Source organism: Eschrichtius robustus, chromosome 4 (genome assembly GCF_028021215.1).
Source record: "Eschrichtius robustus isolate mEscRob2 chromosome 4, mEscRob2.pri, whole genome shotgun sequence".
Classification (NCBI taxonomy): Eukaryota; Metazoa; Chordata; class Mammalia; order Artiodactyla; family Eschrichtiidae; genus Eschrichtius; species Eschrichtius robustus.
This window is the reverse complement of record NC_090827.1, coordinates 53,445,406-53,469,167: the sequence shown is the minus strand read 5'-3', so window position 1 is coordinate 53,469,167 and position 23,762 is coordinate 53,445,406. Positions and strand designations below refer to the sequence as shown.

Genomic DNA, 23,762 nt, shown 5'->3' with positions numbered 1-23,762 from the left:
TTAAAAAATTTCTTTTATTGAAGTATAGTTGACTTACTTCAATTAAAAAAATATAGTTGTTTTAGTTTCTGGTGTACAGCAAAGTGATTCAGTTATACACATATATTTTCATATTCTTTTCCATTATGGTTTATTACAGGATATTGAATATAGTTCCCTGTGCCTTATTGTTTATCTATTTTATATATAGTAGTTTGTATCTGCTAATCCCAAACTCCTAATTTATCCCTCCCCTAGCCCTTTCCCCTTCGGTAACCATAAATTTGTTTTCTATGTTTGTCCTCACGTATTTACATTTCATTTATGCTCAATCTTGTTACATTTAATTTATGTTCAATCTTGCTCCGGTGGCACAATTTTAGGGTCAAAAAGACCCTAAAATTGTGATATGAAGTACAGGAAGATAATGAGGTTCATATATTGACCTTCATCCTTTACTGTTCACTCTCATTAATACTTCTATAAACAACTGACATATAACTATGAAAACAGAGGAATTCTGGTAGTAGCCACCTATGATACAAGACACTAACCAAAAATCAGCAGCTGTTTAATCCAATTAACAAAGGAATTAGCTATCTAATCTAAAGAGTAGACGTAGAAATGAAGAAGTTAGGGTTTCTGCATTTCTATACCCAAAGTATCTATTTATAATACAAGAAAAATAACTATTTTAAACTTTCTTAAGATAATATTCATTTTCTGGTTATACTCAAGTATCCTAATAATTCAAGATCTTTATTTATTTATTTATTTAAAATTTATTTATTTATTTATTTTTGGCCATGTTGGGTCTTTGTTGCTGCACGCTGGCTTTCTCTAGTTGCGGCGAGTGGGGGCTACTCTCTGTTGTGGTGCGTGGGCTTCTCACTGCAGTTGCTTCTCTTTGTTGCAGAGCACGGGATCTAGGCACATGGGCTCAGCAGTTGTGGCTCGCGGGCTCTAGAGTGCAGGGTCAGCAGTCGTGGCGCACGGGCTTAGCTGCTCCGAGGCATGTGGGATCTTCCCGGACCAGGGATTGAACCCGTGTCCCCTGCATTGGCAGGCGGATGTTCAACCGCTGCACTACCAGGGAAGCCCTTGAACCCTCCATTCTTCAAACAAACACACTCACTCATCAATCTGCACAGGCACAGTTTTAGCTTTCAGTTCCAAGACTGAGGCACAGCAGATTCATATACTTACATAAAATAAGCAGCACATTATCTCAAGAATTAAGAATAAATGTCAAAAGTCTAACCTGGAAAATGTTCACATCCAAGGCTCTCACTGGGCCAGTATGTTTGTCATTCTGGGCAATCACAACTTCCTTATCACCAGCTATAATTTTAGAAGGATCATAAAGAATAATATTTCCATTTTCACCACCTGCAATCAGAACTCCAGAGACATCTCCTTTGGAATCCATCTTATGAGGCCCCCAAATCAACTTGTGGTACCTTTAAGAGAAAATGAGCAAAATAACTCTTTTTTGAAGTCAAATAAATGTAGAAAAGAATCTGAAATTATACATTTAATTGTTTTCATAAATACTTCAAAACCACTGCTTCTCCTCTATTTCTGGTAACTGCATAACTTGGTGAAATGGCATTTTAGTTTTTATTTATACCCATACATACATGTTTCATTTTATAATCTTAAAGAGTATAAAAACTCTTTTGTAGAGCTAATACGACAAAGTACACTTGATTTGTGTGTCAAAAGATATGAGCTTAAGAATGGTTTTACCATTTAGAATCTGTGAGACCCTAAGCCAGTTACTTTGGTTCATTTATAAAATAGAGCTAATCAACCACCTCCCTGATTTTACTTGACTACACAAGTACTCACTGACAAATTACCTGTTAAATAGTAAAGGAGTTAAGGGAGTCATCTGAAATTTTCTAAGAAAAATAATGTATTCTGAGAGTAGAAAAGTGACATCAAAATTATGTCTATTATGACAAGTACCCCATTGGTGGAGAATAAAAGATTACGGTTTGGCATGGTGGCAGCGTGGAGATATACAAGACAAATGGTGGTGAGGAGAAAAACTGCTAGACGAAAGGTATCTGGGGTTCCCATCACAGTGGGAGGGCTTGGAAGACTATGGGAGGTCCCATGAGACTCCATCATTTGAACTGTATTGTTAGCTAAGGCAAAACTCTTCACCAAAATTTGCCAAGCTATTAAGGCAATAAAGCATATTTTACTACTCAAAGGAAAGTGTCCTTCTCTGCATTATAGTACAGCTTAAGTACTTGGAAAGGTGATCTAAACACCTATTGTATCAGAAATCATGTCAATAAAATTCTCTGTGAAATGTATTTTTAAATACAGATAAGTACAAGGGGAAAAAAAACAACCTCCATTCAGGGAAAATCACTATTAACATCTCATCTTTTTTTTTTTTTTTTTTAAAGTTTTTCTAACTTCTTTTTTTTTTAAACTTTTTGGGTTTATTTATTCATGGCTGTGTTGGGTCTTCGTTTCTGTGCGAGGGCTTTCTCTAGTTGCGGCAAGCGGGGGCCACTCTTCATCGCGGTGCGCGGACCTCTCACTATCGTGGCCTCTCTTGTTGCGGAGCACAGGCTCCAGACGCGCAGGCTCAGTAATTGTGGCTCACGGGCCTAGTTGCTCCGCAGCATGTGGGATCTTCCCAGACCAGGGCTTGAACCCTGTGTTCCCTGCATTGGCAGGCAGATTCTCAACCACTGCGCCACCAGGGAAGCCCCTTAACAGCTTAATATTCATCCAACTACTCCTTTTTTAGTCGTACCTACTTTTTGTAAACAGGTGAGATAAAGAAGATAAAATAAAGTAACTCTACTATATCATAAGAAAAAAATACTAGAAACTAGAGCCTCTCCTTCCTATCCTACACAGTAGTAAAAAATTCAATAAAATAGACACTCCTTTTACTTCCGTAGAAATGCACTCATATATTTTTTCACAAAATATTTCATGTCATTGATAGTATTCCTTACAGTTTCTAATAATGGAACATTTGTAGACACACTAGGCATCAACCACAACATATAACTGAATAATCATGTGAATTTAAGGTTGAATCTCATACCTGTGAGAAGAAGAGAAAGTGGCACAAGATTTCATATCCAAGGATGGATCAGAAAGGTCTAATTCAAATATCTCAAGAGAAGCACTGGTACTAAATGTTGCATCCAATTGTTGAGCAGATGTTCCTACAGAAAATACATTCATGGTAACTACACATGCAAAAATAAAAGACTCAGAGAAAACCATACAAAATAATGCATACTTTTCAATTATCTCACTCATGAATGCTGCACTAGTGGCTGAAACCTCAGCACATATACCACTGAGCAGATGCTTAAATTACTATAGCAATAAGATTCCGATGCAAGGCTCAGAAATGTTTGTCCGAATGGGTAGTGAAGATAATTTTTTAAGCCTATAGATATTTTAAAACCTCTCTGTAAAAACAGTCCCATGCTTATAGTCACAAATGATATAACTCCAACTCTTTTTATATAAAAATGCTAGCACCAAAACTGTTCTTCATTCATTCAAACTGATATTAACTTTTTTACATGTTATCTATTGTGCTTAATACTGGAGGAATAAACATAAAGCACAATTCTATGAAGTGGGGAAGACACTATAAATGTAACAGACCATGATTAACGCTATGATGTACAAGCATAGAACTCAGCTGATACGAAGGTTGGACATTATCTTGCCAGGGAAGGAGAGACTTTCTAGAGGAGATGAAGCTTGAACTGAATTTTAAAGGACAAGTGTAAATAAGTCAGATGTGGAAGAGAAGAAATTAGGTGACTCATACTATCTTCTCTCTGTTGAACTTACCTGTAGCTAGGTAAATAGGATGATTCTGGGCAGGGCTCCATGCCTGCATGGCTGTACGATCTATTTCCTTTAACTTCATCCTGCTAAAGAGAATATTTCACACAGAAATATAATAAACATGTAATATGGAACAAAGAAACATTTTTTTTACATAGAAATATACTAGACAAACCAATACATCATTAGTAGTGCTGGAATGCCAATAAGTCAAATTGGTCTAGGTATCATTTGTTGGGAAATGTTCAATAGTAGAAAGAAGAGAAACTTGTTAAATTATTTTGAGACAAATATAGGGCTATTCTAACTGTTTACAGAGTATAGTTCTTCAGTTGAAAAATCAGTCTGGAAAGAAACTTGCAGAAACAGGGACAGTATTTGGTTAATTAATCTTGGTACACGATATGTTTCTCAGACAAGACAATATGGGTGGCAGTATATCAGGGGTAAGAGAAGGCACATAATAAACAAAGTGCATCTTCCTGGAACAGGATTACTCAACGATAAGAGCAGTATGAAAAATTAATTTAAATTAAAACAGACTAACACAGAGGCGAATAAAGCAAACCCACAGATTTGATAAAGATAAAGCAGAAAAATTTTTTGAATGGTCACTCCAAGTTACAATCCCACATGCCATTATTTTATATATTCTCTGTTAAAGTTACTCTGGGAGAAAAATTCAGGAGGTACTGTGCTATAGCATTAAAAAAAAAATTTGTTATTTTACATAAATGCATTCACATGGCATAGTATTCCACTGTAAGATGTACCATAATTTAATTACTTAGTCTGCTACTGATGAACACCTGAGCTGTTTCTAATCTTTTGCTATTTTTACAAACAATGCTGAAATAAATGGCCATATATACATGTTATTTCACTCATGGGCAAGGAAAGCTGTAGATTTCCAGAGGTAAAATTGATGCATTAAAGGATAAAAGTAATTTTAATTTTGATGGATATTGCCAAGTTGGCCTCCATGGCAACTGTACCTTTTCATACTCCCAAGAGTAATCCATAAGTAGCTGCTGCCCTACAGACCTTCCAGGGTAACCAGCATGATAGATGAAAAATGTTAGCTCTGGATAGTTATAATTTGCATTTCTCATACTATAAATAACGTTGAACATCTTTTTTTATATGGTTATGGGTCATCCATATTTCCTTCTCTGTCACCTTTTCTGTCTATTCTTGTCTATATCGTTTGCCCATTTTTCTTTTAGGCTGTCAGACTTTACCTTTCGATTTTGCTTATTTTTTTTACCTTTCACAAAATTTCCATTTTTTTTTTTTAAATTTTATTTACTTATTTATTTATTTTTGGCTGTGTTGGATCTTCGTCGCTGTGCACGGGCTTTCTCTACTTTCTCTAGCTGCGGCAAGTGGGGGCTGCTCTTCGTTGCGGTGCGTGGGCTTCTCATTGCAGTGGCTTCTCTTGTTGCGGAGCACGGGCTCTGGGCACGCGGGCTTCAGTAGTTGTGGCACGTGGGCTCAGTCACTGTGGCTCGTAGGCTCTAGAGCGCAGGCTCAGTAGTTGTGGTGCATGGGCTTAGTTGCTCCGTGGCATGTGGGATCTTCCCGGCCCAGGGCTCGAACCCGTGCCCCTGCATTGTCAGGCAGATTCTCACCCACTGTGCCACCAGGGAAGCCCAAAATTTCCATTTTTTTAAAAATAGATTTTATTTATTAGAGCAGTTTCAGGTTCACAGAAAATCTGAGTGAGAAGTATAGAGAGTTCCCACATACCTCCCTCCCTTGTCCTCTTGCCTCCCAAATGCAGCCTCCCCACTCATCAACATCTTGTACAGTGCAGTGGTATACTTGTTACAATCAATGAATCAACACTGACACATCATTATCAACCAATGTCCATCACTTCCACTAGGATTCACTCTTTGTGCTGTACATTCTATGGGTTTTGACAAATGTATAATCCACCGTTTTAGTATCCACCGTTTTAGTATCATTCAGAAGCTTCCTTGCCCTAAAAACTCTCTGTGCTCCACCTATTCATCCCTCTCTTCCTCTGTCCCTCCTCTTCCCTCCCTCCCTGGTAACCACTGATCTTTTTTACTGTCGCCATAGTTTTGCCTTTTCCGGAACATCATTTAATTATAATCATACAACATGTAGCCTTTTCAGATTGGTTTCTTTCACTTAGCAATAGGCATTTAAGGTTCCTCAACGTCTTTTTGTGACTTGATAGCTCATTTCTTTTTAGCACTGAAAAAATATTCCATTGTATGAATGTACCATGATTTTTATTTTTTTACAGTCAAATTTATCACTTTAAAAAAACTGGTTTTTGAATTTTGATTAGTTAGAAAAGGCTTCCTGCATGCTAAAGTTATGAAGACATTCATCAGTAGTTTTCTTCTAGCAAATTCATTTATGGCTTATTCTTTACATTTAAATTTTGACTCACTTGATAGGTATCATGATATACAATGTATATACAAGGTTTATCTTTTTCTTATTACTCCAAAACCATTTACTGAAAGTTGTTTTTTCTTACTAATTTTAGGTATTACATTTATCATGTACTAACTTCCATATTTATGTTTATTTCTAGATTTAATATTTAGGTATATACTCCTATACGTATTAGGGTGTAGGTTAGGATTTATTCCAGTATTTATTTAGGTTTATTTTGGGATTACCATTCCTTACGTCCATTTGTTTATTTAAATGCTAGGCATGCCACTGTTTTAAATACTGAGGCTTTATATGAGCATGATTTCAATAACCCCTATCCACTGCTTCCCCAGCACACATCCCCACCCCATTTTCCTTGCTATTACTTTTTTTTTTTTTAACTAAACTTCAGAATAGTTTTTGTGTAATTCCAGAACAAAAAAAGAACGTTAGTGTTTTTTATTGAACCTGTACCCAAATTAGTAAATTAATTTATGGAGAACTGACACAATGTTGAATCTTCCTATCAAGAACTTGGTGTCTTTTGATTTAAGCCTTCTTTTTTATCTTTCAGTATCGTCTGAAATTTTTTTGATATATTGGGTTTGCTTACTCCTAAGTATTTTCTTTTGGTTTGTTTGTAAATGTGGCTTTTTTTTTCCTTCCACTATAATGTCTATGTTCTTATTGTTATATGAAGGCTAATGATTTCTTTACATTCATTTTTAATTCTGCTATCTTATTGAATTCTCTTCTTGGAGTAGTGCTTCAGTAGATTCTGTTGGGTTTTCCACATATACACTCATACCATGTGCCAACAGTGACAGTTACTTCCTCATTTCAAATTGTCATTCCTCTGATATCTTTCTCTTGTGTGAGCTAGCTAGTACTAATAGTACCATATTCAACAGTAGTGATAACAGCAATATATCTTGTCTTGTTTTGTTCTTCAGTGGGAAAGCCTATTGTATCACCATTGAGCATGGTTTTGGAATTTGAGATATACATACATATATTTCTGTGTGTATATATACATATATACACACATTTATATCTGTACAATATACATATATATACAAATATAATATGGAAATGGCCAATGATTACTGTTTTACTGAATGCTATTCATAAAGACTGGGTGTTGAATTTTGTCAAATGCTTTTTCATTAGGTAATTGGAGATGTCCATATGATTTTTCTCCCTAGGTCTACCAATAATACAAATTAACAGATTTCCTAATATTGAATCATCTTTTCATATGCTGAATAAACTTCTCTTGACCATGATGTGTTGTTCTACCACTGTGCTGCTAGATTTTGTTTGTTTAAAAGTTTCACTCCTAGGGCTTCCCTGGTGGCGCAGTGGTTGAGAATCTGCCTGCTAATGCAGGGGACACGGGTTCGAGCCCTGGTCTGGGAAGATCCCACATGCCACGGAGCAGCTGGGCCCGTGAGCCACAACTACTGAGCCTGCGCGTCTGGAGCCTGTGCCCCGCAACGGGAGGGGCCGCGATAGTGAAAGGCCCGCGCACCGCGATGAAGAGTGGTCCCCGCACCGCGATGAAGAGTGGCCCCCGCTTGCCGCAACTAGAGAAAGCCCTCGCACGAACCGAAGACCCAACACAGTCAAAAATAAAATAAAAATAAAAAAAAAAAAAAAAAAAAAAAAGTTTCACTCCTAGAGTCTTAAGTGAGATTCAATTGATAGTTTTCTTCTTTTGTACAGTCTTTGTCAGGTTTTGGTATCAATGTTATACTTGCTTCATAACAAATGTGAGAGTTTTTCTTCTTTTTCTATGTTCTGGAACACTTTCAATAACAGCACTGGAATTACTGAGTCTTTAAAGATTTAACAGAATTCTCCCGTGAAACATCTGGGTCTGGTGCTTTTTGGGGGAAAGTACTCCTTTGGTAATTTTCTCTATTTCTTCTATGGATATTGATCTATTTGAATTTTTTTAATTAATTAATTAATTACTTAATTAATTTGGCTGCATTGGGTCTTCGTTGCTGCACGCAGGCTTTCTCTAGTTGTGGCAAGCGGGGAGTTCTCTTCGTTGCAGTGCGCAAGCTTCTCACTGCAGTGGCTTCTCTTGTTGCAGAGAACGAGCTCTAGGCGCGTGGGTTTCAGTAGCTGTGGCACGCAGGCTCAGTAGTTGTGGCACACAGGCTTAGCTGCTCCGTGGCATGTGGGATCTTCCCGGACCAGGGCTCAAACCTGTGTCCCCTGCATTGGCAGGCAGATTCTTAACCACTACGCCACCAGGGAAGTCCTAAATTCTCTTTATTCAAGGTCATTTTTTGTAAATTACATTTTCCTATGATATTCCTTTATTTTTTTTTTTACAATTTTCTAATTTGTTTAGACTCAAACATAATTCTTCTATTCAATGTTATTATTTTTAAATATTTATTTATTTGGCAGTGCTGGGTCTCAGCTGCGGCATGTGGGATCTTTCTTGCAGCATGGGGGATCTGTAGTTGCGGCATGCAGAATCTTTTTTTAGTTGCGGCATGTGGGATCTAGTTCCCTGACCAGGGATGAAACCGAGGCCCCCTGCATTGGGAGCTCAGAGTCTTAACCGCTGGACCACCAGAGAAGTCCCCCATAATTCTTCTAGTTTGTGCTGTGTATGGTGATTAGTCCTTACTTATTAAGAATATTCGTGTTTTGTTTTCCCCTACCGTCCTTTTAGAAATTAACTTAGCTACTGACTTGCCTGTTTTACTGAGTATTTACAAACAGCCAAATTTTGGATTTACTTATTCCACCTTTCTTGTTTTTGAATTCATTACTTTCTGCATTTATTTTTATTAATTCCTTGCTTGTACCTTCTTTTGGTTTACTTTGTTCTTTTTCTAACTTTTTAGTTAAATGCTTCACTTACCCATTTTTATTATTTCTTTAGGCTTTCAATTTTCTCTGCGCACTGCTTTAACTGGATCCTATACATTACTAGTGTTTTCATCACTATGATCACCCATTTTACAATTCCCATTTGTATTCTCCATTGATCCAACAGTGTTTGAATTTAATATCCAAGTGGAGGGGCCTTTATTTTTACTACTTGTGATTTTTCTGTACTATTTCTTCTTTATGAAATTTACTTAAGTTTTCTTTGGGGCCTATGCAAGTTTTTGTGAATGTTCCAGGAGACCTAAAAAGAAGGGGTGCTCTGTTTTCAGAGTTCAATATATGTTAATCAAGTCTACCCTACTGACTTAATTGTTTAAGTCTTATATATCCTTATTATTTTTTTTTCCCCACTTGATCTGTCCTGGAGCAAGAACTGCAAATTAAAAGTATCCTGCTACTAGTGCATTTGTGCCTATTTCTCCTGGTATCTCCTAAAACTTGCTTTATGAAAGTTACTTTGTTATTCAGTACATAGTTACATATTTACATATGGAATACATAGGTAGACAGATATTCACAATGCTAAATGTTCCCTGTCAAATACATACTTTAGCTTTACAGGATATTTTTCATCTTAAATAATGCCTTTGGGCCTAAATTTCACTTTGTCTCATATTGAGATCAATAGCCTAGCTTTCTTTTTATTTGCCTTTATGTCTGCTCTTTGGCCTTTTCAACTTCTGAACCATTTTGTTTTCCCTGGCTATCTTGAATACAGTGAAAAAAATCAGGTTTTGCTTAGTGACCCAATTTGAAAATTTTTTAATAGATTAGCTAATAAATGTATTTAAAATTTACTGATATGACAGAAATGGTTACTCTCATTTCTATCACAGTCTGCTATGTTTGGTTTTATAATGTTAAAAAATGTCTTTCACTGTTATCTGTTTTTTTTGTGTGTATTTTTAATTTTTTTGATAATTAGAGTGATTTGTATTTTTGTTCTAGTATATGTTTCTGGTTCCATCTTTGTAACTATAATTTTAAATAATTTCATTTAGTACTATTAATCCTCTATTTCTTTACACAGTTAACTACTATGAGCACTAACAAAATTAGCTTATATAATCTTACTGCCTCTCTTGCATTACACAGTTATAATCACAGTATTATCTTTCTCAGTGTTTACCTTTGTACTGTTAAATATGCTTATACTTCTACTAACTGATTTGTCAGCTTTAAATGATGTTCTTTGACTCCTAGCCATTATAGATTAGGCAATCCACAAACTTATTCTACCTCCAATTTTCTTCTTACTTTCCAGTTCTCTTAATTTTTTACTTTTATGACCAATTCCTACATCATCAGATATTTAACATGTACATTTTATTCTTTCTTCCTTATTCCCACTTTTGTTTTAGCCTCAGGTCTATTGTAGTTAAATATACTCAATGTTCTCCAACAGTATTCTTGCCAGTTTTCTTACTCATCTCTGGAGGATGAAGTTACCCTCTAATAGTTTCCTTAAGAGGGGCTTAGACTAAAAACATGCCCTGAGTCTTACATGTCCAAATTGTTTATACTTGATGAACATTTTACAGATAATAAAATGAAGGCACAGAAAGATTAAATAATTTGAACACACTAGCAAGGGGCAGAGCCAAGATTTGAACTCAGAAGTTTAGCTCCAGAGTCCAGGCACTTACTTGTTATTACACCAAGCTCAAGTATTCAATTTTAATCATAGAAGAAATATTAACATTTAGGAGAAATAATGAATGGCAAAGAAACTACAATGCATGATGAAATTAAGGGAAGAAGAAATATATTTTAGAAACTGCCTAGTTTAGGCAAAAGTGGATTAGGAGGCTGAATCACATAGCTTAGAGGCAGGGTCTCTGGAGTTAATCCTCAACTTGAATACTGGCTCTGCTACTTTTGACACCTTCGACACATTATTTGACCTCTCTGAGCCCCAGTTCCTACCTACATTTGTAAGATGGGGTTAAGAGTGATTACCTCAGGGGATATTGTGAGGTTGAAATGAGATAATGTATTTTACAGAGGTCCAAACACAATGCCGAGCACATAAATTAAAATGTTTTAATATGCTAACTACTTTAAAGATTATTACTATCATGAGATTAATCAAGAAAACTGCACATCTAGTTTCCTAAGATTATTGTGAAGAAAAAAAGGAAAAAAAATCCCAATTTTCTAAGAAGTGAAAAAGAGGCCTATTTTCTTTATATGAAATGCCCTCTTTTTCCTCTCAGCCAATTGTCTTTAATAATAAGTTCAAATCCCAGGACCTTCGTGAAATCTGCCCTACTGGTCCAACCCACACTGATCTAAATAGTCTCTTAACTCTTTACATTAGTCTGTACCACACTTCAAGCATCTTACAATAAAGTATCTTATCTTAATAAAACTTTATACCAGGGACTTCCCTGGTGGCGCAATGGTTAAGAATCCGCCTGCCAATGCAGGGGACACGGGTTTGAGCCCTGGTCCGGGAAGATCCCACATGCTGCAGAGCAGCTGGGCCCGTGCGCCACAACTACCGAGCCTGCGCTCTGGAGCCCGCGAGCCACAACTACTGAGCCCATGCACTACAACTACTGAAGCCCGCGCACCTGGAGCCCGTGCTCCGCAATGAGAGAGGCCACCGCAATGAGAGGCCTGCGCATCACGAGGAGTGGCCCCCGCTCACTGCAACTAGAGAAAGCCCACATGCAGCAACGAAAACCCAACACTGCCAAAAATAAATAAATAATAAAATAAATAAATTTTTAAAAAAAACAACAAAACTTTATACCATTCTATTAGTACATATTGTTTACATATTTTCCCATTGCCTGTTTTACAAACTGTTTTATATGTCATCTTGTCTCACCAAATCGACAAATACTGTCTTTTTTTCAATCAAGTGTTACAGCTTTTACCCTTTTTGGACTCAAAATTGCTTAGCACAGAGTGAGATACACAGACAGTTTTGCTTGATTGATTTTGAGTGTCTGTATTTATGGGAATACAAAAAGACTGATGAGCTAGAAAGACCAATTTCAAGTAAAATATTTAATTTTTAAATTCTTCACTGTTTAAAACTTATTTAAAAAATAGGGGAAAGTACTAAAATGCCTTTAGAATAATTTCTAAAAGTGAAAACAAAATAGCTACATATATATATATTTAAAACACAACTGGATATAATTACAGTATCTTTAGGAGTAAAGGTACAACAAGGGCTACTGAATTCATGAACATTTAGTTAATGTGTAACATTTACTGAAAGAGAGAGAGACAAAGTCACAAAAACAAAAAATGGTTAAGTGGGAATTCAAAGCATTTATAAAGTCTATTTCTTGGCCTCAGTACTCAATGTTCCACCAGAAGCAGTTCCACTTATGAACCTGTACTGAACATAAGGCTTAAATACCGTTGTTTAACAAAAACATCAAATCGCTCTACTACAAATGGCCTAGAACTACATTAAGCCGTCTGAATCTAATTAGACAAGAATACCATAAACTACATATTACAATCATTCTCAAAACTATTAAGAATACCATGGAAATACAGCTTCATCTAGATACATGTGTATTTCCTTCTCTTAAAAATGACCATTTAATTGTAACTAGTTTTCTTGAAAATATGAAGAAAGAAGTCTTAGATTAAAACGTGTATTTCCCAAGTGAGACTTGCTTTTAAAAACTTCGTGTAATTTTTTCCAATATTGTATGTGATTAGAATTCACACTACGTAGATTTGTTTCATTCAAGACTATTTTACACAGAACATAGTTGTGAAAATATTAAAAGAAAATTGTGAGGACAATGGTTTGTTTACATACACCCCCTATAAGACAGTATCTATAGCACAGCAGTTAAAAGTATGGAGACTGGAGCCGACATCCTTGGTTTAAATCCCAGCTTCACCATGTCCTAGCTCTGACTTTAGGCATGTAACTTTATCTATGTGTGTTTTGGCTAACCATTTGGTAAAATAACTGTAATAAAAGTATGCCATAGGTTTGTTGTGAGAATTCACAGAGAACAGTCCCTGGCACCTGGTAAATCAATGTTTGTAAATGGCAGCTAACACAAATGTCACAATTTAAAATGTTTACCCCAGTGAATCTTCAAAAGAATACATCTACTGAAGAAAATATACAATCTGGAAAACTTTTATTTATTCATCCAAGTTTCTCTCCACAGCAATTGTGTGCAGCTAAGTGAAAACTTTTTTTCTTTCTGCATTTTCTAAACGCTAATTTTGTGAAGCAACACTAAAACCCAACAGCACTATTCTCTAAAAAAACATCAACCTTACAATGCTACATATAGAGCTGACCTAAACCAGAAAGTAAAAAGTGAAAGAGGTAACAGAACTGGAAACTCTGATTCCCAAACCAGGAACACAATCCCTAGCTGCCACTGTCTTTAGTAAAAATCCATCTTGTGTGGGCAAAATACCTCATTATGGATGGGTACATTTGTTCTAGAGAACTTGTTTAATGTTATTGATGTTCTAGGCTCATCTCACTCAACAAAAACCAAATCAAAGAAGCAACTGTGCATTGGTGAACTAAATGGTGTCACACTTATCTGCAGTCTTAATAAACAAAACTGAACTAAATGGTGTCACGCTTATCTGCAGTCTAATAAACAAAACTTTCTGAGCTGAAATTAACTTATTTAAGAATGACAACACTTCTAAAAACAATTGAAAAGTCAATTTAATAATATCAACTTACAAGAATCTTTAATTTGGGATTTGTAAACCTCATGAAATTATACAGAAAATCCTATCCGTGTGTATATGTGCGTTTTTCTAGGAAGATGATCCAATGGTTTCATCAGATCCTTAAAAGAGAGTGGAATCCCAAAAGGTTGAGAATTATTGCTCTTTACAGTCTACAAAAATTTCTTTCCGTTCTTATGCTATTAGTTTCAGAAAAGAACTTATATACAATTAAGCAGTATAATTGTAAATCCATTCAAAATCTCACATTTCCTAAGTAAACTTAGATGTGTGTAACAGAAGTTCACAACAACAAAAACACTTCAACTTATCCAAAAGTTCTTAGTCTACGAAACTTTCCCAGAGCTGTAATTAAGGGACAATGAGAAACCAGGAGCACAGAAGAACCACTAAGAAAAGGTAAGTAAACTTTAGCCAACTCTAGAACAATCGTTATGTACAGAAAACATAAGACAGCATGAAACAAGGACGAGGCTCATAATTATTGATTAAATAGTGTTACAGTTGCCCACAAAGACAATCAAATTTCAGTTTTCTGTGGTTAGAAAAGACAGTTTAGGAGGAAGGATTTGTCACAGACCATCAATGCAACTTCAGAATGACCTAGGTAAAATCAGTTCCTTGCGCTCATGGAAAAGTTTATAATGCTCATAAGCCCAAGCAATATTTTGATTTATTTTACACCTGCCCCGTCATTTAACCTCTTATTATAGTAACTTATTAGCAAAAACATACAACACTCGATACTTCCTTCGAGTTATAGGCTGCGACCGGCGACTACTGCCCTTAAAATAATCCAATCCTGGTTAAATGACAACAGCCTATATATAGTTAGAACCTACGAACCTTTAAATCTGGCAACAGTTCAAATAGCAACAAAAAATCCCAACCAAACTAAAGTCAACCAAAGTAATCCTGAGGTTTGTTTCCTTCCCTCGCCCTTGGGGACCGCACCTCTTTGTGCACAAGGATCTGAAGGTCTCCTAACCTCAGACGCCAGCTACGGGCGCCGGCAGGACACCCTGTCGCAAGCCTCAGGGGCGCCTCTGCTCAGCAGTGGAAACGTCGGCGGATGCGGACCGGGCGATCCCCGAAGCAGCCGTGACGCCAGGCGTTGACCCGCCGGGCCCGAAACGAAGACCGGGGCGCGCCGCCACCAGAGACCGGGCCGCAGGCTGGCGGCAACCAGCGGAGACCGAGGCCGGGATACCAGCGTTGGCCCGGGCTCTCCCTGAAGGGCCCAGGGCCCGCAAAGAGGAAAGAAGGGGACAGGCGGACACACCTGGCAGGGACCCCCGGCGACCAGTTCCTGCGTTAGCGCCGCGCTCGTCGGACTCTCCCAGCATTCGCCGCCGCCCCTCCTCCTGCCCAGGGCCACCTCCACGTTCCGCTCCAACGTGGCAGCCGCAACCCCGCCCAGCCGGCTGTCCGACGCTTCCGGGAGCGACGCCTCGCCCCGCCCACCCCGGCGCGCGGCCGACCAGGGCACTTCCGGGAGCAGTGGTAGAAGAAGAGGGGGCTCGCTCCCGCGCCGCGCGCGCCCCCGTGAGGTTAAGGATCGGTTCTCGGCGGTGGCGGGCGGTGGTGGCCAGCACGACGCGAAAAACAGTCCTGCTGGGCGTAGCTGCCTAGCGGAAGAAGGGCCCCGGCCGGCAGGAACGCCACGTAGCACTGGTCCTGTGAAACGTCAGCAGCCCCGCGACACTGCCAACGCGACCAGCCACCGAAAATCGGGCTGCAAGGGCCTTATTGCAGCAACTGCAACTGTGACTGGGCTCTTTAAATCGCTTACTTGGTTCTACGGTGTAGCTTACTGAGACTTCTTTAAAACCGAACGGATCTGTTTATACCCAAAGGCTGTTGTGGACGTACTTGATTTGTTACTCTAAAGAGGCATACTGGGGTAAATAAGGTATTCCAGTTAGTATCGTGCGGTACTATTTGAGACCTGTTAGCAGTTGCCTTCAGTCACTGTAACTATACTAGTTTCACCAGAGCCTGGCATCTAGTTAGTGCGTTGCCTGGATGTTGTTTCTAGTTTTCGTTGGAATTATTTCACAGCGAATAAAGCAAAGCCAGAGGAAAATCACTTGCTAAAGTACAGAACCTGTATAGTTCTCGTCCCATTACACCAGTCAAGGGTCTTTTCTAAACACCTTCACTGGAAGTAGTTTCTCTTTTTGCACACACAAAGCAAAACATAGCAAACACTCTTATTTAAGACAGTAGGCACATTTTTGTACTCACTGTACTCCAACACCCTTTTAGCGTTTTATACTTCTGGTTCCGTTTAAAAAGCAAATTTATTTCTGTAGGGCTGAAGTAGACCTGCTCAAGAGTCTTAGGATACAGTTGCTAGTTTCTAGAATTCTAAAAAGCCTTCCATTTTTACTTAACCGCTGCAAGGACTAGTTTACCTAAAAAAGTGTCAATAAAAATCCCTGACTTAAAAGTGGGACCATCATTTGAGTCAAGTGAAAAGAAACATTGAATTTCCTACTGCCCCATTCCCCAAAGATCCTCCGCCCTACTACCTGGAAGGGTGCAATGGTATGGAAAAGTATTCATAAGAACAACTTTCTCAAAACTCAATGATGCAAGCAGTGGTTACATTCTTTGGTATACAATCGTACAGTTCAATTACATGTCCCTATTGCATAAATCAAACTGCAAACCTCTCTACCCCGGAACCCCCTTTGGTAGGCCCTGTGAGCTAAGAACGGCAAAAGAAAAATGTTTCATGAGAAAATTACATTAAATTCAAGTTTTTGTATCCACAAAGTTTTATTAGAACAGAGCCATGCTAAATGGTTTATGTTATTGTCTATGGCTGTTTTTGGTGCTATAAGGGCAAACTTGAATATTTGCTAGAGACTATATGGCCTGCAAAGCCTAAAATATTTACTATACGGCCCTTTAAAGTTTGCCAACCCCTATTCTATTAGACAGGATTTTGCCTACAAATGGATTAATGCTCAAAGTCCAAATGAGACATTTAGTATTATAAATTTTTATTTCAAAGCCTTGATGTAGTAGCATACAAAGACAATGTGAAAAATGTCAATTATAATATATATGGTTATAAGGCTAAAATATAGTGGTTTCTAAACTTGATGTATTTATATCTGGTTGAATACAAAGACCCTTAGCTTGTTTTAAATGCAGGCAGTTCTGGCTTTGACTATGCAAGCTGAAACTCTGCAAAGTCTTAATCTATGGGATTAACAATCTATGATTATTCTGTAACCTTAAAATTTGCCAAAACATTAAAAACCCTCTTGGTGTTGGTTATAAATGTAATATAGTAAAATTAATATTTAAAACACTAGAAACACTGGGAATTCCCTGGCGGTCCAGTGGTTAGACTTGGCGCTTTCACTGCTGGAGCTGGGGTTCAATCCCTGGTAGGGAAACTAAGGTCCAACAAGCCACGCAGAGCAGCCAAAAAAAAAAAAAAACAAAAAACCCAAAAAAACAAAAACCAAACAACCCCCCCCAAACAAACAAAACCCCAAAACAAACCACTAGAAACACTGAAAATTATAATGTTTTATTTCTTTATAAAAAATGTATCAAGTAGTTTGAAAAGTGCTTGCTTTCTTCACATTATATGACATAACACGGAATGAGCATCTTATCTCTGCCTTGGCAAACTGTCATACTCCTTTCTAAGTTTGAATCAGCTTCCAAAATTGTATCCTTTGTGCTGTCAATGTCATGAAACATCTCTGAAAGTTCCTTCAATGTGAAGTTTTTCAACAGCATGACTTCTGAGACGCGTTCATCCTTTACAACTGCTTTACTCACGTAAAACTTTATATTCGCCTTCACTACGTTCTGCCTCCTGCGTATCTAGAACTATTTCTTGAATGGCACCAGTGTCAGCATTCCCAAGGTCATCTTTATCTTCTAACTCCATTTACATCCCATCCATATCCTGCAGTTTTTTGCATAGTACAGTCTCTCACTACTGTGCAAAGCAAGGACTGCCTGTAATTCTTGGAATCTTGAGTGCAAATTTCACAGTAGCATCCTTATCTGAGCTTGTAGCTTCACCAGGCAGCTTAACATTAATCAATTCATGTTGACTTCTGAAACAAGGAAACCAGCCTTTACTGGCAGTAAATAGATGTCCTTGTAATTACCATTTTCCTTCAGCGCAGCAACTAACTTCAATGCCAAACTGACTGGGATTTGTTTTTGATTACAGTCCTCAATCCAAAGAAGTGAATGCTCCATTTCAACCATCAGCGGCTTTCCGTTCCTAGTACAATTTAAACGAAAAGATGTTGAAGCAACTTTACGTTGTTTTTGTAGTCATCAGACTTTTAAAATGTGGCTTGTACTGTAGCTTCATGTAGGCCTAGGTCTCATCCTATCTTTGCTTTGCTGTGGCCATTTTCAAATCTAACCACGTCTAATTTCACTTCCAGTATTATCACTTTTCATTTCTCTGCTATTCTGTCGTATTTGTTGACCAATTCCCTCTTCTGATTTTCTATTTTTGTAAAATCTCACATGGGTTTATCCGTAGGAGACAAGGAGGCAACACAACTATATGCTTTACTATCTGTGTGTAACTAATAGATGTTCAGTGACCAATCACCAAGACTTTGAAAGAAGTTATGTAACTATTACTGTTCATGATGCACATCTTTTCTTTGCATAATGATTTTGCAATAAAGAGCCAGTAGCAAAGTTTACACAATAATTCAGTTAATATTGTGACAACTAAAAGTTCAGCTGTGTTGTTGTGGGACAGGTGTTGTTTAACTACATTGTGAAAACTGATATTCACGCATGGTGAAATGGTGCAAAGTAAGGACTACCTGTATCTACAAAGAAAAACTTGTATTGGTAGTTAACAAAACAGTCAACTTTTAACCCAATTTAGTTAACTACTAGCCAAGCCAAATCCTAGATCAAATAAAAACTTCAGTTTTTCTCAAAAGAATGTTAATTCCAAGACTGAATTACTCACTGCAGCTAGAAGAATGTTTGGAGATAATGTAATATAGAATTCTTCAAATAAGGATTTGCAGACAGTCCAAAGACATCCTTTTGTGAATTTAGGCCCCCTCCCCTCATTGCAATAATCTTTAGGTCTGCAAAAGAGTAAAGTTCTGGACAACCATACTGCTGTCCAGATTGTAAAACTTTACAGTCATCACAAGGCACAAGACTGTATGTATATAAAATTTACTGGATAGCAGCCAGTACTATGTTTACTTCTGCAAAACAGTAGTATCCACCCGTTAATATTTAAATTTTGTTTTCGAATGCATTTATTTTGTAAATCTTTTCATTAAGGGCAATAAACAAAGTTTATATCAACTTTAAGAAATAGAAAATTAACTTAAATCAACATTGAGTATTCACAAAAATTTTCCTGCTTTATATTCCTCCAATTTGAAAAACACCCCAAGATTACACGCCTGATTAATGACAGATTAATCTGGTATTAGATTTGAGATTCTTAGCTTCTGACCACCGGCCTATCTGCTATTCTTGAACAAAGCTCAAGTTATAGGATGGTCATCCACTGGCACTCCAAACAATTATTTACAGAATATCCAATAATTCAGCAAATTTAAATCCCAGAACATATGATCTCTAATTCAGGGCCTGAAAGAATTGTATTATTTTTAAGAAAAGATGACTGTCAAGGTTAAAAGTCCTACCCCCCACCCACCCAACTGCCTATGCTGAATCAAATCTATTGATTTGGAAAATTATATTATTTTTGAAATAGTATCTGTTATCTTTGAAAGCTGAAAAAATAAGGAAAAATTTTAACTGAATACGATATCCACATTATGCTCAATATATAATGAATACAATATCCAATTTTTTGCTCAGATTTGATTTTTTGTCTTCTTTTGTCAAAACTAGAAAGTTTATAAACCTCTTACCTTATATAAATCTTCAAATTCCTGATAAATCTGACAAATGGTGTTCTCTAAGAAAAACACCCTTCAATTTTATTCCTAAAATGAAAAACATTTATAGGCAAGTCAATGTACAAAAACCACATTTTATCTATAAGCCTCATGATTTTTTTTCATTATGTCCTCATCCACAAACATTAATCACAACAAATCATGATGTGAACAGCAGTGGAAAAGTTTAATCATTGGACATTTATACTTTCTTCTTATTTTCAACTTAAGCTCTAGTCTTAAAGTCTTTATTGCTTAGCTCCTTTTAAAAAATACGTAATAAATGCACATTTCTATAGTTTTCAATTCTCTCACACAGAACAGATAAGACCTCCAATTTTACTATGATTGGAAAAAACCCATAACAAAGATAATTTCAAGCATATCATTTACTACTTTGCACAGGTTACCTTATGCTAATTTGGAGGTGTCGTCTTCTCAACATCAAGCCTGATATAGGAAGGGTAACCGTACCTTAATACATTCCCAAACTGGTTATGCCTTGCTTTATATGTAATGTTTTTGTTATCAGACAAGGTTTCCAATGATCAGAAGCATTAAAGTTTTAAAGGAAAAGGGGGAAAGTCGTCTCTGCTAACAAAGAACTTTTAAGCAGTAATAATGGGAAAAGACTCAAGAGATTACAAATCTCAGGAACTAATTAGAATTCTGCCCATTTGGAACATTCTGACTTCTTGATGAGGTCTACGTTTTGCTCATTAAGAGGGACAGAGCCCATGGTGGGGGGAAAGTAGCAGAAAGAAAAGAAAGTATACTCACCCTATTGGATAAAAATCAAGCTTTGGGGGAAAAAGGCAAACTGCTCTAATTCTGCTGCTGCATATTTGTATCTTTACTCCATCCTATGTCAAATATTTGTGTAATTGCCTATAAGTAACTGGACTACATTCCTTGAAAAACTCTAAACAGAAATTTCAACTCTTCCAAGTCAATCTGAACCCCAAGCAAAATAACAGAGGAAGGGGACACACAATTTCTATCTATAGTCTAGTGCCACCAGCTTCTCTAACCGCCTCCACCTAGGAGGAATTGGGAGAGGGGAAATGGGTCCAAGAAAAACAATATTTAATCAACGCAGAAGATTCTGACTATAAGCTCAACTTTCTTATAAACTCCTTAGAAACTTTCCAAAATGAATGTAGCACCACTTAAGTAGTTTATATATACATAGGCGAGAAAGAAACCATGCACCGTAGCAAAGAGAGCACTTATTTGGATCATGTGCTCTCATACTTCTAATTATCTGACTTGAGGGTCAAATATTAAAATCTCTTGACTTAATAAACTGAAACAGTTTTTTAAAAAAAGTATTAATTAAAGTGTGGTAGTCAACCTCCAAGATGGTCTCCAATGATCCTCCACCTCTTGGTAGTCACACCTTTGTAGAGTGCCCACCTATAGCATACCAGGACCAACAGAGTAGGGTCCCGTTGGTGTTTTGTCACTTTCAAGACTATTAAAAGACAACCTTCTATCTTGGCTTTTCTCTCTTGGACCAGTGTCCGAAAGCCAGCTATCATGCGGTAAGGACACCCAGGCAGCCCGTGGAGAGGTTCACATGGTGAAGAAGAACTGAAGCCTTTAGCCAACAGCCATCAGGGAACACAGGCCTGCCAACTGAGACAGTTTGGAAGCTGCTGACTTTCTTCTACCTCCTCTCCCCAGTGTTCCGTAAGTGTTTGTTGTTTTAAACTGCCAAATATTGAGCAATTTGTTACACAGCAATAAACAACTAACACAGAAGGTCACAATCCATATCCAAAAACTAAAACGCACAACTTATAAATTAGCTGAAAAGGTCTAAAATTCTTGGGAAAGGATCAGGTTCAGAACTGTCTTTATATTTAATCACCAATAATTTCAAGACCCCAAGGCTTTCTGAAGCAGAAAACCCCCCAGAGAACTAAAAGGATGAAAAATTCAGCAAGAATATGTCAGTCACTAGAAATACATTTTATTATATCAGGATGACAAATAAATGTAAAACTAGCTAAAAATCTGACAAAAAGGTAGGTATTCAATACGGATGATACCAGTCCTAGAAGGCAAAAAGTCTATTTACTTTCATAGGGTTGTTGAGAGAAATAAGTGTTTAAAACAAAAACAAAAAACTGTGTGTATGTGTGTATAATACACTTAGTACAATGTCTTACATGTAACCACTCAATAAGCATTAGCTGTTACTATTTTTTCCCCCAAGTAACCAATTAATGAGATTCTATACCATAAAACAGAAAATTAGATTTCACTCAAGCCTTTATAAATCCATTTTTTACTTGGACAATCCTCCCCTTCCAATTCACTGCTTTCGTTCCAGGAATACTTAATACATTAAAAAAAGAAAGATATACTACCTCCTCTGCATATTTCTAGTAATTATCTTCCAAGACCCAGGAATCTTCTTCCAACATCTCCAAGAATATAATTCCTGAAAAGAGATATTTTATTTTAAATTATTTTCTGCACTGGTCAATGTTTTTGACAAATAACATCTTTAATACAGCTGACATATCCTCATTTACATATGCAGTAATCACAAAAGTTCATTATGTGAACAGCAGTGAAAAGGTTTAATCATTGGATATGAAGTCATCAAAGGAAGCAAAGATGTAATCAAATGATTAAATTGAGAACTTCAATGTCACCAGTAAAACAATAAAAAATAGCAACAAAAAGCACGTCAAACTTATAAGCAAATGTAAAAATACATAAATACAACTCAAAATCAATGATTCCATTTATAAGGGACTGCATACTTCCCTATCCAAAAGTACACTAAGAATACCAAGAGCAGCGACCCCTTGTGGCTTCTGTAAAGTAAGTGGATTATTTTCATTTAGCAGGTCTGCATTTAAGTAAATCAGTTCTGCAACATAGCAGTTTTCTGTAATTCATCTATAATTAATAATTAGAAGACTATTGCCAGAATAATGTGGGAGCCACATTATCAGGAAACAATGCAGCAGAAACACATGTATCTATTTGTGCACCAGGGATTGAAAACACAAATTCACCTTAGACATTGTCTCTGCACTCAAGGAGCATCCTCTAGCAAGTTTCTTACAAACTTCTGAGTCCTTAAAAAAGGGCAACCGCCACAATGATGACACTTCACACCCACGAGAATGTGGAGGAACTGGAACCCTCGCCCATCGCTCGTGGGAATGCAAAATGGTACAGCCACTTTGGAAAAAGTCTGGCATTTCCTCAAAAGGTTAAACATAAGAGTTAGCATATGACCCAGCAATTCCACCCTTAGGCATATACTCAAGAGGAATGAAAACACATACCCCGACACAAACTCGTACACTACTGTTCATGGCGGCATTATTTGTAACAGCCCCCAAAGGGAAACAACCTGAATGGACACATAAAATGTGGTATATATTCATACAACGGTATATTTTTTGGCAATAAAAAGAAATGAAGTACTGGTACTACAACATAAATAAACCTAAAAATATTCCAAGTGAAAGAAGCCAGTCACAAAAGACTAATTTCTGACTCCATTTATATGAAATATCCAGAATAGGCAAATCTACACAGGCAAAGATTAGTGGTTTCCAGGGACTGGGGGAGGGAAAATGTAAGCAGGGACTGCTAATGAAAAGGGAGTCTCTTTTTGGGGTGATGAAAATGTTCTAAAATTGATTGTGGTGATGGTGGCACAACTCATGATACACTAAAACCCATCGAATTGTGCACTTTAAATGGGTTAATTGTATGGCATATGCATTATATCTCAATAAAACTCTTGCCAAAAAAAATAAGGCAACCAATTTTTAATTGAAAACTTACTTATTTCTATTTACCCTTATTCAGGTCTTAATTGGTTGAGTGCTAGAAAAGCTTCTAATAGTCTAACCAACTGACAGTGATTTAAATCCAGGTCCTACCCTTTGCACATCTTACAGCCAAGTTAAGTACATCCCCCATGGA

General features: G+C 37.1%; 1 protein-coding gene across 23 annotated transcripts in view; it reads right to left on the bottom strand.

Annotated features, from left to right (window-relative positions):
- SEC31A (SEC31 homolog A, COPII coat complex component) overlaps nucleotides 1–15,270 on the bottom strand; it is a 67,533-nt gene extending 52,263 nt beyond the window's left edge. For 8 of the 23 annotated variants that reach the window (XM_068542749.1, XM_068542754.1, XM_068542753.1 and 5 more), the window contains exons 1-4: nucleotides 15,146–15,268; nucleotides 3,829–3,911; nucleotides 3,059–3,182; nucleotides 1,241–1,439 (exon numbers count right to left, since the gene is read on the bottom strand). In XM_068542749.1, the coding sequence (XP_068398850.1) occupies nucleotides 1,241–1,439; nucleotides 3,059–3,182; nucleotides 3,829–3,907 (402 nt within the window). In that variant the 5' untranslated portion in view covers nucleotides 3,908–3,911; nucleotides 15,146–15,268. Of the gene's footprint in view, nucleotides 1–1,240; nucleotides 1,440–3,058; nucleotides 3,183–3,828; nucleotides 3,912–14,817; nucleotides 15,123–15,145 lie in introns of those variants that run through there. The other 15 variants (XM_068542742.1, XM_068542743.1, XM_068542745.1 and 12 more) reach the window with 6 other exon arrangements.
- Nucleotides 15,271–23,762: the final 8,492 nt, after the last annotated feature.